We start from the raw sequence: 15,989 nt of genomic DNA on the forward strand, positions 1-15,989 counted from the left end.
TCCATCCATCCATCCATCCATCCATCCATCCATCCATCCATCCATCCATCCATGCTTCTTTAATCAATATATATTGCTCATTTTAAAAGAATTGTTAATGGCAAAACATGTAGGAAATATACAATATTTATGCACATCTATGTAATTTTATATATTTAAAAAAAGAAGCTGGTCAATATTATTATTGAAAATGTGTATATGTGTTTATAGATGTTTAATAACCGCTGTTAGTAAGCTATTTTTTTGTAGCAAATTGGAATTTTTTATTTCTTTGTACCATTACTCTACATAACATTTAGATTAAATAGCAAAATTATTTGACAATTAATATTTGCGATAATCAAATAATCACAATTAATCTGATTAATTGTTATAGCCGTAGTCTATTTGTTTAATATAAAATACCTTCCTTGTAATTACAATTGCCCAGCACTGGAAATATGGGATTCCAAATTCACAAAAATGTTGTTGTTTTATATATTGTGCAATTTAAAATAAGAGGGAAGTAAAGGAACCCTTTTGTAATAACTGCTTTACCCTCATGTTGAACACAATGTCTCAATATCATTGAGTACAAACAGTGTGATCTGTGTTACAGGCTCTCATGAATGTCAACAGTCGACTGAGGGAGCTTTACCCTGACAGTGAGGAGCTATTTGACATCGTATTGATGACTAACAACCACGCTGAAGTCGGCGTGCGCCTCATTAACAGCATTAATCACTACGGTACGCTGCGTTCCTTAACCAAACATTGTTAATTGTTCAGCTCAGCAACGTCTCACCTCCTCACTACATCAGCAAACAGAGTAAGGAGAAAAATCAAAATAACTAGGCCTTTATTTTTCATGCATATCTGTTTTTTTATTCTATCCCAGGTTTGACTATAGAGAGATTCTGTATGACTGGAGGGGAAAGTCCTATAGGTTACCTGAAGGCCTACATGACAAACCTTTACCTTTCTAAGGATTCAAAGAAGGTCATAGATGCTATAGAAGAAGGTAAGAGAAGCTGTTTTCTTTATATTACAACCGAAGAACTAAAAATTGCTTCCCATAATGTGTGTGTATATAGATACACACACATTACGTGTGTATAATGTGTTCATAATGTGTGTGCATATATATATATATATATATATATATATATATATATATATATATATATAATATAAAACCTCCCAAAATTGGGAAATATTCTTGGTGTAGGAATGCTTTTGTAAGTCTCTGTATTTGCTGGTTAAATCAGCTTAACAGGTTCTTTAAACCTTAAGTTCAACGTCTGGGGTTGACAATTGCCTGCAGCAGAATTTCAAGAACAGAATGTTCCGATGAAAGTGCTTCTTTTAAAAATATTTCCTTTCCCCCATATAGGAATTGCAGCAGCTACCATGTTTATGTCAGAAAAGGAGAGCAATCTGAGCGACACTCAGCTAAGAGTGGCGTTTGATGGTGATGCCGTCCTTTTCTCAGACGAGTCAGAAATTATTGTGAAGCAACACGGCCTGGACTCTTTTTTTGAGCATGAGAAAATGAATGAGAACAAACCCTTGGCTCAGGTAAAAAAAAAAACAAAAAAAAACATCTACATGTATTATTTATGATACCTGACAAACAGGAGATTACATGTCTTCTTAAAAAAACTCTTTGCAGGAGTTTGAAGGAAAAAAATCAGCCTTATGTTTACGTTTTTTAGGGATACAATTAAAAACTATATTGCAGCTTCAGCTTTCAAAGTTTCTTCCTTCTCTCAAGCATTGGCTAAAGTCAGCGAATCATATTCTCTATCCTTAATACCAGAATGTGCTTGTGGATTTATATTCCTGCTGTCATAACAAACTGAATGTTCTGATACAGGCTTGCTAGACTCTAACTCCTTGAGCAGTTATGAACTAGTCTAGCTGGATGGAGTGGCGGCCTAGTGGTTTAAGTAATTGTGCTTGGGTTCCAGAGTTTCTGAGTTCAATCCCCACTCCCCCAGACTGCCACTCTGGCTCCGTGAGCAACCACCACTGCAGGTGATGGAGACGGGCTGCTGAGCGAGAGGCAGGTGGGATCTGCATGATTCTCTGATCGAGATGGAGCGCTACTTACAGGCGCGGTCCTCTGCTCTGTCTGTGCCGTCTGTTCACCACCCGGTATTCTGTGCCTGGCTTGTTGATCCCACTTGCCCCTCACTCAGCAGCGTGTTCATCTCTATCACCTGCAGGATCAGCTTCCATCCAACCTCCTTTTATTTTTGCTTCAATCAGCCTCTGCTGACACCTGCGCGCTTCATTTGCGGAGAGCAGTTAGTGCGCTCCACCTCTGTAGACCACCGACTTCAGCCCAGTGTGCTTGAATTGTTAAAGGGGGAAATCAAAAACCAAAACAATCCAAACATAATTAATAATGCATGCACTTTAATTTATGTATTTATCTTAATAAGTTTCTCAATATAATAAAAGTTTATTACTATTTTATTATTATTTATTGATATTTTGTTTAAAAAAAAAACACAATGTGTTCGGTCTTGGTTCAATAGGCTATGTTCATTTCAATATGTTTTAATAAATATTTAACCAGTCCAGCCCTCGGCTTGTAGAAAATTAGTTTTTTTTGGCCCGCAGTGTATTTTACTTTGAAATCCCTGGTTTAGTCTGATGTCTTTTCTTTGAGTAGCCAAGTCAACATAGAGACTTAATAACAATGAAATGTTTCACAATGTTTGTAAACTGATGCTGATAAATGCTCTCCACCCAAGAGCTTTACATGATTTGCAGCAAAGAAATAAATCTAGTCATGGAAAGCCTGTATTGACATATCCCATAGGATTCACATCTGTTATATTGATTCAGGAAGACAAATAAAATTACATACAACATCTTTTTCCAGCAACTTTACAATTATTCCACTCTTAATGTTTGATGAATCACAAATACACGGAAGTTTTGTGGTCATATCTTAAAGATATAGAAAACCTCAAGTTGAAAATATTTTAACCAACATTAAAAGTATTCTGTTCTTCCTACAGGGTCCATTAAAGTGTTTTCTGGAGGCCCTTGGAAAGCTCCAGAGAAAGTTTTATGAGAAGAACGAACGCATGAATTGCCCGATCCGAACCTTCCTGGTCACCGCTCGCAGCGCAGCGAGCTCTGGTGCTCGTGTCCTGAAGACCCTCCGAACCTGGGGCCTGGAAATTGATGAGGCCCTCTTCCTTGCTGGGGCTCCAAAGGGGCCCCTGCTGCAGAAGATCAGACCTCATATCTTCTTTGATGACCAGATGCACCATATTGAGGGGGCCAAGGAACTAGGAACCATATCTGCACATGTCCCTTATGGAATAGGACAGAAGTACCACAAAGGGAAACTCATTGAGCAGCCAGAAAAAAAGGAGTAACTTGAAGTGAAACACTAAAATTTATCTCCATAGGAAAAGATTAGCTCCACATTAGTAATATTTTTTTATATAAAACATGCCCCTCTAAAGGAAAAGTTTGGATGAGACTGTAATTCCTATATATATTTTTAAAGCACAGTTCCATAGTGGCCCATAAAGTTCTCTTTATATAACTAAAAAGACAAAAAAAAGAAAGACTAGCAAACACTGTTACGTTTTAGTCAAATCTGTACCTTTTTATTGGGTCAGTCAGAAATGAAAACCCTTTTAAAATAAAGTTTACATCATTTTGGTCATTATTTGTATCATACGTATTTTTGTTTGGGCTTGATCAGATGATCTCTTTCTTCTGTATGGTTAAAAAAAACAACATATTTCCTTCTTGCACCTTTCATCTTTAAAAAGCTGCTTTCCTACAAGGGTGGAAATGCAGCGGCTTATAGGAACACCAATGCTGCCTTTTTGTGTTTACATTCTTGCTGTAGATCATAAACAACATAAAACCTCTGTTCTTGTAATTGCCTTTGCTCTTTACCTTGTTTTTAACTTGTGCAGGTGACACAGGGCAAAACTACATGTGAACGTTTGCAGACAGCATATATCATGCTACAGAACTATGCAAATGTCAGTTCACAGCTGAGTTGCACAAACTTCTACAGTAAATTGTGTTTTTTTATTGTCACAACTGTCATGCCTTTAAACTTTGAGTATAAAAGAAAAAATGCATTTTCATATATTCTAAATGTCCTAAAAGTATTGGTTTTGCTATTTTAGTAAATAAATACATTACTGCCAAAAGCAACTTTACCCCACAGATTTTTGTCCACTTCTGTTTTGTTTCATTTAAATTCAATGATTTAAATGTGATTTTGAAGAAGGGTTCCCCTTCTTTTAAATGCTAATTTGTTTTATTCGAATATTTCTGGGTAAACTCAACAGCAAAATGTGGCTTTTAAGATTTCTTAGCCTATGTCCTGTTTTCAGATACTGTTAATGTGCTTCTTTCATTCTTGACATATCTTTTATTCAAAAAAGAAAATAATTCATTTAAATTAGTTTAATAGTCCTGCTCAAATTTTATAATATTGTTTTTGGTTTTCATCTTTGGAGGGTCAAAACAATTTTGGCCCTCTGAAGATATTTTATACTAAGATGTAGCTTAATAGCCCTTAACATTCCTTTTAAAAACAAACCTAAATAATATAATATTATATATGTAGGTTTCTGAATAATATTTTGTGTCCTTCTATACAATGCATTTCCTTGTCATTGTCAATGTCTTTACATATTAGGTATCTCTACCACCAATGGTTTTATCTGTAATCCCATCTCACCAGTAGATGGCAGCATTTAACTGTAAATAGATGGACTCAATACAAATACAGCAAATAAGTAAGGTCACCATAATAAGTGTGTGTCTGAATAATGCTGACAGTAAAGAGAGAGAGGTAAGAAAATAAATCTGGATGCTTCCTATTAATAGTTCATTTAGAATAGGGACCTCCCAATGTTCCTATTAGGTGCTTAGGAGGTATAAGGATTCCCAATCGTTACACATATATATAGACACAGCCCACCTCACTGAATTGAAAAAAAATTCATTAATTCTTTACATTTACTCTGACACATCCATATGTGCACACCTTTATAAGGTTTGGGTTTTAATATGGAGAGCTTTAGCTTAGATTTTGTTAAATGTGCGTTTTTTGTAGTAATTTCTCAGGAGGCTTTTAGTCCCGATCTGACAAACATCATCCATGTGTGTAACCATCACATAAAGCTAATGACTGACTGAATGTAATATCAATATGGGAAGCTCTAAACCCAATATGAGTCGAAAATGTGACAATTTTTTCCCTGGAAGAATTATGCTTGGTGGAATGCTCACTGTGGAAAATACCCACCACCTCAAAGACGTACCTCTTTAAATGTTTACATTGCTTAGTTTCAGCAAACTATCAATATGTTATGTAATTTTTCACAACTTCTATAGTAAGTTTTATATAGATATCTTTAAGATATTAGATTAATGACAATAACTTTCCTCTGTTTATGCCTATAGTAATACATATTCCAATTTATTCCAAATCTAACTTGGCTCTGAACTACAAACCTGCCTTTATGTAGGTTATAAATATGATGCAGAAACACATACACTGTTAGAAAGAATACCCATCTGAAAGTTAAATAACATTTCTCTAAGCTGCTTTTTGTCAGAAAAACAATAGGCAAATCAAAACATCACTTTAATTAGCAAGGGTGTGCCACACTGATGACTCATGGTTAAACACTATAAAGGTATACTTCCTAAATTTGACTGACACAAGAGGATTGCTTGTGTCAGTCAAGAGAGAAAAAAAAAAGGATCTGAAGCTCTAAAAAAATTAAAGGATACAAACAGGGGAACTAAACAAAATAACATAAGAACCTCTAAGATATTAAAAATAGTATTGAACAAGCATTAGTTTTTAATGGGAAGATTCATGCAAACTTGCTCCGAACACAAGTTTTCTGTATCCTAAGCCACACAAGGAAATATTTCACTACATTTTGTTTAAAAACAGAAAAATATTTCAATTAACAATTCTAATTTATAGTAATGATAATTATTACTTCCAAATTAAAAGGCTGAAAATATATCTGTCACGGTCTTGGTTCTGTCAAGTTTTCTTTTGAGTATTCAGTTTTACTTTGGTCCATGTTTTCTAGTTTTATTGGTTTAATTCCTATTTTGTTGTGTTTTCTGGATATATTTGAGTCCTTGGGTTTTTCTTTGTTGCCCTTTGTTTTCCTCTTGTCTTGGTCTCCTTTCCCTAGCTCCTTTCTAGAAGCCTCTGTTCACACCTGCTCCCTATCAGCTCGTTAGTCCTGCCTTCAGCCATAAATACTCTCCCTGTGCAGTTCCTCAGTGCTGGTTCCTCGTCTTCCCTCGCCTCCTCATGCATGTTTTCCCTGATGTCTCCATGGTTCTGGTTTGTTTTACATTTTTATGTTGGATTTTTAGATTAGTGCTTCTCTTGCCCGTAAGAACTCAATTAAAGCTACAATAACTCACCTCTGCCTCCTCACCTCTGCATGTGGGTCTTCAAAAACCACAACCAAACCCAGACAATATCAAGTATGATTTAAATGCTTTCGGTCCCAATGTTGTTGAGTAATAATAAGTTACAGAGATAATTCAGAAGCACACAAGTTAGATCTATACTGATTCATTTTATATCCTCTAGAAGTCCATTGAAGTTGGTATGGACAGATTTGCCATACCATTGAAAAAGGATTTAAAAAAAAACTGTTGCAGCTTAATGAAGCAGTATTGCATCAATGCTCAGTATTCAAGAACAGCAAAACAGATAATAAATCAAGCTGTCTTACCTTTTTTATAATCAAAAAAGTTATCTAATCCAGTTATATTTTCTAAATGACCACAGTGGATAAATACATAAAGTTATCAAGCTTTGAAAAAAAATTTAATAAATCCCACACTAAATCCAATCCAGTGGTTTTCAGTGACACTGACAGTTTCTCCTCCCCTCCTGGAAGACAGAGAGAAAGAATTATGCAAAGGCTATGCAAAAAAAATCCCCCTTTTTTTAATCAACGTGAATAAAGTTTATGTATGCAAATAGTTTCCATAACTGTATCTAAAGTTTAATATCCAAAGTAAAGCACATAGGATAATCTTCTTAAACATACAACTAAAAAACATTCATTTTACAGCATTAAATATGTTTTGGCTTAATTAAATTTACTTTAAATACTAATGAATTTGTTTATGATATCATTATCTGCCATGTTTCAGTAGTAACCGTCTGATGCTGTACAGATACAGTCATATGAAGAAGTTTGGGAAACCCTATTAATCTTAATTATTCTTATTTCTAAATATTTGGGTGTTTGCAACAGCTATTTCAGTTTGATATATCTAATAACTGATGGCACAGTAATATTTTTAGTATTGAATTTAGGTTTATTGGACTAACAGAAAATGTGCAATATGCATTAAAACAAAACTTGACATGTGCAAAAATGTGGGTACCCTAATCATTTTATTTATTTAAATACCCTTAACTACTTTTCACTGACTTACTGAAACACAAAATTGGTTTAGTAACTTCATAGCCAGGTGTATCCATTCATGAGAAAATGTATTTAAGGTGACCAGTTGCAAGTTGTTCTTCTGTTTGAATCTCCTCTGAAGATTCATCATGGACACCCTTAAAACAACTCACAAATGATCTGAAAACAAAGTTTGTCCAAAATAGTCGTTCAAGGGAAGGTTACAAAAAGTTGTCTCAGAGATTTAAACTGTCAGTTTCCAATGTGAGGAACATAGCAACGAAATGGAAGACCACAAGAACAGTTCTTGTTAAGCCCAGAAGTGGCAGGCCAAAAAAAATATCAGAGAGGCAGAGAAGAAGAATGGTGAGAATGTTCAAGGACAAGCCACAGACCTCCTCCAAAGACCTGCAGCATTATCTTGCTGCAGATAGTGTCACTGTGCATTGTTCAACAATTCAGTGAACTTTACACCAGGAGAAGCTGTATTGGAGAGTGATGCGACAGAAGCCTTTTCTGCAAATACGTCACAAACAGAATTGATTGAGGTATGCAAAAGCACATTTGGACAAGCCAGATTAATTTTGGAATAAGGTCCTGTGGACTGACAAAACAGAGATTGGTCATTAAAAAAATGCGTTATGCATGGCGGCAAAAAAACACAGCTTTCCAAGAAAAACACTTGCTACCCACTGTAACATTTGGTAAAAGTTCCATCATGCTTTGGGGCTGCATTGCCAATGCTGGCACTGGGAATCTTGTTAAAGTTGAGGGTCACATGGATTCCACTCAATATCAGCAGATTCTTGAAAATAATGTTCAAAATGAGTTACGAAGTACAAGTTACACCGGAGATGGATATTTCAGCAAGACAATGATCCAAAACACCGCTCCAAATCTACTCAGGCACTTATGCAGCGGAACAATTACAATGTGCTGGAAAGGTCTTCCCAATCTCCAGACCTGAACATCATTGAACATCTGTGGGATGATTTGAAGCAGGCTGTTCATGCTCGGCGACCACCAAACTTAACTGAACTGGAATTGTTTGGCAAAGAAGAATGGTCAAAAATCCCTTCGTCCCGGATCCAGGAACTCATTAAAAACAACAGGTGGCGACTAGAGGCTGTTGTTTTTGCCAAAGGAGGATCTACTAAATATAAATCTTTTTTCCTGAGGTGCCCATGTTTTTTATTTGTAAGGGCACAAATTGACGATATAAACAGCGTTAAGGCTCAAGTCAAGAAGGCAGACTAATCCGAAGTTATTGAAAAAAAAACAGCCTTTATTGTCAGGATAAAAAGCAACTAACTCTGTCTTTATACAGTGACATCTTTATAGGGTGAGCAAATACACGTATTAAAAATTGTACTATCAAATAGTGAGACACTTTCAATTTCTTAAACAGTAGAATTAAATTGATCGGACCATTTATTTATACTTCTTTTACACAAGACCCATTGGGCCTCTTTTCTTTGCAGACAAATACCTGCAGGTCACAGATATATCCGAAGCTCCTGAAAGTTTGCACCACTGTCAGTGGTCTGATAGTTTGGGGAAGGGAAAGGGTAGGGCATGGGAGTCTCTGGATGCATTAATAATTACCACCTAGAGCTTGGTGATATGAACATGAACCTTTGAAATAAACCTAAAACTAAAAAAAACTGATGATCTGGCCATGACAGCTTTAACTGAGCCCAATATAAGGGCAACCAGCAGGTGGATGAGATGAGTGATGATTAGGAGCTGGACAGAACTAGGCAGGTGAGTCAAATAAGCAATTAAGGCCAGCTATCAGAGCAGATCATGATACCTAATTCTCATAAAGTGGCTTTTTTCACTTTTTTTTCTATATTTTCTCCTGCTGTTCAACTCTATTCAACACTTGTCAGTCATTCTTTATATCTGCTATAAAAACATTCTCATTTGCAATATATAGTGAGGAAAAAAGTATTTGAATGTTATTTTGTAAGTTCTCCCACTTAGAAATCTTGGAGGGGTCTGAAATTTCATTGTAGGGGCATGTCCACTGTTAGAGGTAAAATCTAAAAAAAACTCAAAATATATGTCCCCATATATCAATATATTATGTCTTATCTCTTATCTAGTATTTAAAGACCTTTTTATAAGCTAGAATTGTGACCTCAAAGACCTTTTAGACTGCCTTCAAAACAGAACTTTTTGGTCATAATTCTACTAACTGTTTTTGAAGGAAGAAGAATGATGAGTATCATCCCAAGAATACCCTCCCTACTGTGAAGCATGGGGGTGGTAGCATCATGCTTTGGGGGTGTTTTTCTGCAAATGGGACAGGGCAACTGCACTGTAATATGGAGAGGATTACCAGGGCCATGTATTGCGAGATTTTGGGGAATAACCTCATTCCCTCAATTAGAAAGTTGGTTGAGGCTGGGTCTTCCAACATGACAAAGACCCCAGGCATACAGCCAGGATAACCAAGGAGTGACTCTGAAAGAATTATATAAAGGTTCTGCCATGGCCTAGCCAGATAGAGAATCTTTGGAGGGATCCCAAACTCCATGTTTCAGCCCCAGAACCTGACTAAAACCTGACTAATCTAGAGAAGATCTGGGTGGAGGAGTTGACCAAAATCTGTCCTGCAGTGTGTGAAAACCTGGTGAAAAGCCACAGGAAAAGTTTGACCTCTGTAATTGCAAACAAAGACCACTGTACCAAATATTAACATTGATTTTCTCAGGTGTTCAAATACTTATTTGCAGTTGTTAGTTATTCTCTCACTAATAGAACAACCTCAAATTCAGCTGACTTCTGTATTATCCTCAGACGCTGTCTATCCTGTATGGCTTTCAGCAGACAATAAAGTGTGTTTGTTAACTCACCTTGACACTCTAATAAAAAAATAAAACAATAATTGACCCCCAGTTTTTCACTCAGAAAGCAGTTATATGGTCCCTGGGGGAACAACAAAACTTCCTGTCACATCGTTGGTATCAGCTCACTTCCCTTCTCAGCGAACAGCCCCATCTTCCAGCCAGCGAAGCTGCCGCTCTGCCTCAAACACCTCCTGCCATCTCTCATGTGGGAGGAGTTGTTTCTCCAACTCCTGATCATTTCTCAGGTGAGAAGGAAAAGAGTGCTGGTTTCCTTCTACGTTGCTCCTTAGAATTTTGCAGATCCCCCCAGGCTTTCCCCGATGAACGCTTGGATTTCATATATAATTGAATTATTGCTTGATAAAACAATAAACGGGGCAGATGCTAAGTATGATCTGAACTCACTACTGACACCTTTTGATGCATTCATCTCAAACTTCAAATTAACCTTTGGCTCTACAGGAAATCAAACTGAGGCCACTAGAAGGCTGTGGGGGTTGAGACAGGGACATAGGTCTCTTGCAGAATTTACCATTCAGTTCTGCACCCTACTTCAGGGTGGAAGCCCCCCGCTATTAAAGGAACTTTTATTCAGGGGTTAAATGAACAGCTGAAGGATGAACGGGCTGACATGTACCAGCTGATCTGGAGGAGTTCTCTGGCAGTTTGCATAGATAACAGGGTTAGGAAGAGAGAGGGTGTGAAAATAGTCTATTTCACTTCCTCCAACACTTCCAGAACTCCACCTGGTTCAACACTGAGTCCCCAGTATTCCAGGAGTAAGCCATTAGAGATAGATTAGGAATCTGAGGTATGTACTGTTAGATGCATGCTGCTCTGTGCATCTCTGTTACCTTATATGGATATAATGTGATCTGGGGGAAACTGCAATCCTTGACTTTGGATGAGACTGATAGAGCCTAAGGAGGTGTGGTTTTAGCATATAAGGAGGTGAAAACCAAGTTAGGGAGTCTTTTTTCTTTTGGCTGATGGAGGAGAAACAAGCTTGAGACATAGGAGTTGTTTCTCTGTGTGATCTGCACATTATCAATTTTTCTGTTATACTTGATTGGAGAAAAATCTGTTGAACCTTAAATGTGGCCAAGTCATTGGAGAGGACCAGACACAAATAAATATTTTTTTGTAGGTTCTTTATACCCCGACTGTATTTAGACACAACAGAGCATTAATTTCAAAATGTTGAGGGTGTCATTAAACATATTCAGATATGAGAATAAATCAAGAACACTTTCCGTCTCAGCAAAGTTAATTTAGCTACTTTGACATTTAATAACAAAGACAGACATCAGTAGTGGCTGCTCTACTATATGAACAAAAATTAAGACAGCCACAGCTCTAGAACATCCTACAGTGAAATTTCATAAATAAACAGTAAGGTACAGTTTCATCACTCCAACATGCTATTAAAACTAATCCTGAATTAACCTAAATAACTTATTTTCAATATATAAAGGAGAAACTCGCTCACGTCCAGTATATTATTATATTATTTGTGGGGTTTTTTAGCCCACGTTCAAGATCCTTACATCCACTACCTGTATATCTTAGCTCTCTTATAAAACGGCATTCAGTATGTGAAAACTGCATCCTGTTTGCACATACACATTTAGTGACAGATTTTCTAGGCACAGTGAGGGACCGGAGGGTGTCCAGTTTTGGGAACCTCAGGATATACTGTTTAAAGATAATGTTGTTCTGTTGGCCTCATCAAACCAGGACCTTCTGCATGCACTGGAGCGGTTTGCGGCCTAGTGTGAAGCCGGGATGAGGATCAGCACCTACAAATCAGAGGCCATCCTTCTCATGAGGAGAAAGATGGACTCCTCTCTTCAGGTCATGGAGTGTCCATGTCTCAAGTGGAGGAGTTCAAGTATCTCGGGGTCTTGCTCAAGAGTGAGAGGCAGATGGAGCGTGAGAATGATAGACAGATTGGTACGGTCGCTGTTTTGGACTGTTGTGATGAAGAGGGAACATGGTCGGGGGGCAAAGCTCTTAATTTACCAATCAATCTACGTTCCCACCCTCACATGGTTATGTGATCTGGGTAATGACCAAAAGGACAAGATCTTGAATACAAGCATCCGAAATTAGTTTTCTTCGCAGGGTGGCTGGGCACACCCTTCGAGATCGGGTGATGAGCTTCGTTACCCGGGAGGAGCTCAGAGTAGAGTTGTTACTCCTGCACATCGACAGGGGCCAGCTGAGGTGGCTCGGGCATCTGTTCCTCCTTCGGGAGGTGTTCCAGGCATGTGCTATTGGGCCGAGGCCCTGTGGAAGGCCCAGGACACACTGGAGGGACTATGTCTCTGAGCTGGCCTGGTGTCGCCTAGGGGTCCTGCCATAGCAGCTAGAGGAGGTGTGTGTGGATCAGGATGTCTGGGCATCTCTGCTGAAACTGCTGCCACTGCTCCACTGATGAGCAGTGGAGTGTGGTTAGGCCCGTTCTTCCTGAAGTCGACAATGATCTCCTTTCTCTTCTCCACATTCAGGATCAGGCTGTTATCTCTCCACCAGTCCACCAGGTGCTCCACCTCCTCTCTGTAGTCCCAGTTGTTCTTGTATCTGATGAGATCCAAAACCGTAGTGTCATCTGCAAACTTCACAATGTGATTGGTGGTGAACCTGGAGACACAGTCATGTGTCTTAGGGTCCTGACATCAGAGGTGTTCTGTCCGACCCGGACTGACTGAGGTCTGTTTGTGAGAAAGTCTAATAGCCAATTCCAGAGGGGTGTATTGAAGCCCAGCTGTTCCAGTTTTCCTGGATGTCTTGTCACTCTACCATATCAACAATTTTGATCTTTCAGTAAGTGAGTGCTTGTTGCTAGGATTTTCAAGCAGCCAGTGTATAACCATGGTCTCCAACTGCAACTTAAAGTCGTAGGGAAACAGCAGTTCCAACCACTGCATTTCCGAATTCTGCCGAGTGGTGCCCGACTTTACAGGAGTGAATAAAGTGAATGTGATTGGTCATTTATCAAGGGGACGGGATTGTTGTGGCGAAAGGTATCAAGCAAGTTTGATTGTGGCCGGTTTGTCAGAAGCATCTTGCGAACCACTTAGCAACTCAGTCCTAATAGGTTCCCAATAGGAAATTACATTGGGACCAAGTAGCACTTTGCAACGACACTGTCAAGGAACGCTATGGACAGTGGAAACATGCAAGAGGAGGAGAGTTTTATGTCGGAGGTTTGCGGATGAGTTTCCTCCATCATACATTTTTTATTTAGAGGAGGAAAGTGGGGACAAAGATGTTGTGGAAGAGGACACCAGGGCGGCAAAAGCTTCGTTTGGTGTAGGAGTATACATGTTTGAGCCCTTGCCTTGCAACACTGCCAGTTCTGTTAGCTCTACGCCTGCCAAAGACACAGACATATATCCACGTGAACAATAGGACGGAACTCAATGGTAAAGTAAATAATTCTTATTTCAACTGTTGCGTATATTAGCTGCGACATATGAATCAAGATGCTCTACAAAAAATTTGATTGACAGATGACCATTGATATATGATTGGCCGAATTTAGGTGTACAAGCTGAGGTATAACTAACTGGCCTTCAATGAAAACAACGGGGGAAAAAAACACAGATTGTAAGACAGGATTTTTTTAAAATAGAATTTTTACATTTTGGGACAATATAGTCTGATAAAGAGTCCATTTATATACATGTTTAAGCCAGAATGATTTGACATTTAAATATGACTTCCCTATGACTTTAACGTCTCCGCTTACAGTCCCTGGTTTTATCATTTGGAGACTCTTTCCCAAACAAATGCTCATAACTTTGGCATAAAGGCGTATTGCTATATTTTTCGCAAATTATAAAAGATATCAAAAAGCTGAATCATAAAGTAAAAGCTAAAGGTTTTTTAAAATATTTAAAAAGTTGAACCATGTTTGTTGCTGAAAGTATGCAGAAGTGATTATATGTTAAAAACAGTGAAATTTCAGCGGAAATTTTGAGGTTTTACATTCATTTCAATAGGACCCCAAAACGCAGAAAACGCTGAATATTTAAAGTAAAAATGTTTGAAATACCAAAAGTCATAGCAGAAATGTCCTGAGTCAGCTGAACATGGTGAATCATAACTAATTCTGCATACTTTTTGTGCTATGTCAGTCGTGCAAATCCTAAAACAATCAGAAGTAAAACAGGATCTCAGTTGTGTGAAGGCTGTGAAGCCTTCACACAACTTGTTTAACTTGTATTATTTGGTCTACACACTTGCTCATAGTGACTGTGTGTAAATTACTTGCTGCAGTTACAGTCACTAACTAACCTGGGGAAGTTTTTTTAATGACAACTTGCGTCACTGCTTATAGAAATGCCCATCAGTATTCCTTGCTTACACTTCCGTAATGTTGACTAGTTGCAGCTTAGTTTCTGTACGTTGAGGTCTTTTTTTTTTTTTAAATCAGACTCAAGAACATTTTTAATAAATAAAAATGAGCAAAATTAACCCAGAAGAACAAGCCACACTTGAAGACAGCGCAAAGGGTAGTTTGAAAGCGGTGAGTTTTTTACCTAGCTATTTATTACTTATTTTCAACAGTATGGCTTTTTTAACAAATCTGAACTCTCAGGTTTTTTTTTGTTTTTTTCCTATATCATTGTCCGCCCAATCCCCAGAATGCTGTAACCATCGCTGTATCCTCTCGCACCCTCTTCAACATGGTGGAGGAGGGGGAGATCTATGACAAAGGTCTGGAGAAATACGTTAAATTTCAGATGGAACATGAAAACGAGCCTTTGGAACCTGGACCTGCATTTCCCTTTGTTAAGGTAGGCCTGGTCTCTGGGAGTGGTTAGCAGTTTTAACTGCAGGCATTTGCCCTTTAAATGCATTCCACTTGTAGCTTACTCTTGATAGTGGCAAAAAGTTATCATTGTGCTGCCGGAAAAACAAAAGTAGATTCAATAAATACAGTTTAATTTCTTGGGGCATATTTAAGGGGATGTCAGGTCTGGGCTGGTTACAGTGTTTGATGCCCCATATTCTTTTGTTGAGAAAAGGCAGACAGTTCAACACACTGTAACTACAGTTTTGTGTGTGTGGGTGTGAGCGTGTGTGTGTATATGTCCAAACAAAGTTTCCAGATTATGTTTTTCTAATGATCCAAGACATTATCATCGCTTTCCCCTTTGTATGAGCTTACATAAGGCAATTAAGGCTGCAACTAACGATAATTTTGCTAATCTCATAATCTCTCAGTAATTTTATTAATCAATCAATTAATAATTGGATAGCAAAAGGTTCCTTTTGCTATTCCATTTACAAACCAACTCTAACCAATATAATACTTACTTTTCATTGACTTTCACTGAATGCAAATAATGCCTCTTTAATCAGGATTCTCCTAAATCTTTAATCATGAGAATCATAAATTAACTCACAACTGAAGTTTATCATATGAGGGAACTATACAGTTGATTTGTTAAATTATTGTTTTTTTATCTTTTAAGGCAGGTGCTGCATTGTAGCTTCTGTCAGTTGTTGTGAAGTTATAAAAAAAAGTTATTAAAAAAAGCAAAAAAACAAACTCTGACCTATTCTGCACATGGATCATTAGATGAATAATTATTCTGACAATGAGCTGAATATCTTTTTTCTTTGTTGTTAAGATACTTTAGAAAGTTCTCAGATGTTCAGTTCTTATATTACAAACCATCTTTCCTGT

At 37.7% G+C, this 15,989-nt stretch overlaps 1 protein-coding gene across 1 annotated transcript in view; it reads left to right on the forward strand.

Annotated features, from left to right (window-relative positions):
* Positions 1-4,182, forward strand: part of LOC107105166 (cytosolic 5'-nucleotidase 1A-like) — a 5,758-nt gene extending 1,576 nt beyond the window's left edge. The window contains exons 3-6 of the mRNA XM_015405285.1: positions 599-728; positions 878-1,000; positions 1,373-1,557; positions 3,012-4,182. Coding sequence (XP_015260771.1) covers positions 599-728; positions 878-1,000; positions 1,373-1,557; positions 3,012-3,377 — 804 coding nt within the window. The 3' untranslated portion in view covers positions 3,378-4,182. The remainder of the gene's footprint in view (positions 1-598; positions 729-877; positions 1,001-1,372; positions 1,558-3,011) is intronic.
* Positions 4,183-15,989: the final 11,807 nt, after the last annotated feature.

The sequence above is a fragment of the Cyprinodon variegatus genome, unplaced genomic scaffold (assembly GCF_000732505.1).
Source record: "Cyprinodon variegatus isolate N-32 unplaced genomic scaffold, C_variegatus-1.0 Scaffold37, whole genome shotgun sequence".
NCBI classification, from domain to species: domain Eukaryota; kingdom Metazoa; phylum Chordata; class Actinopteri; order Cyprinodontiformes; family Cyprinodontidae; genus Cyprinodon; species Cyprinodon variegatus.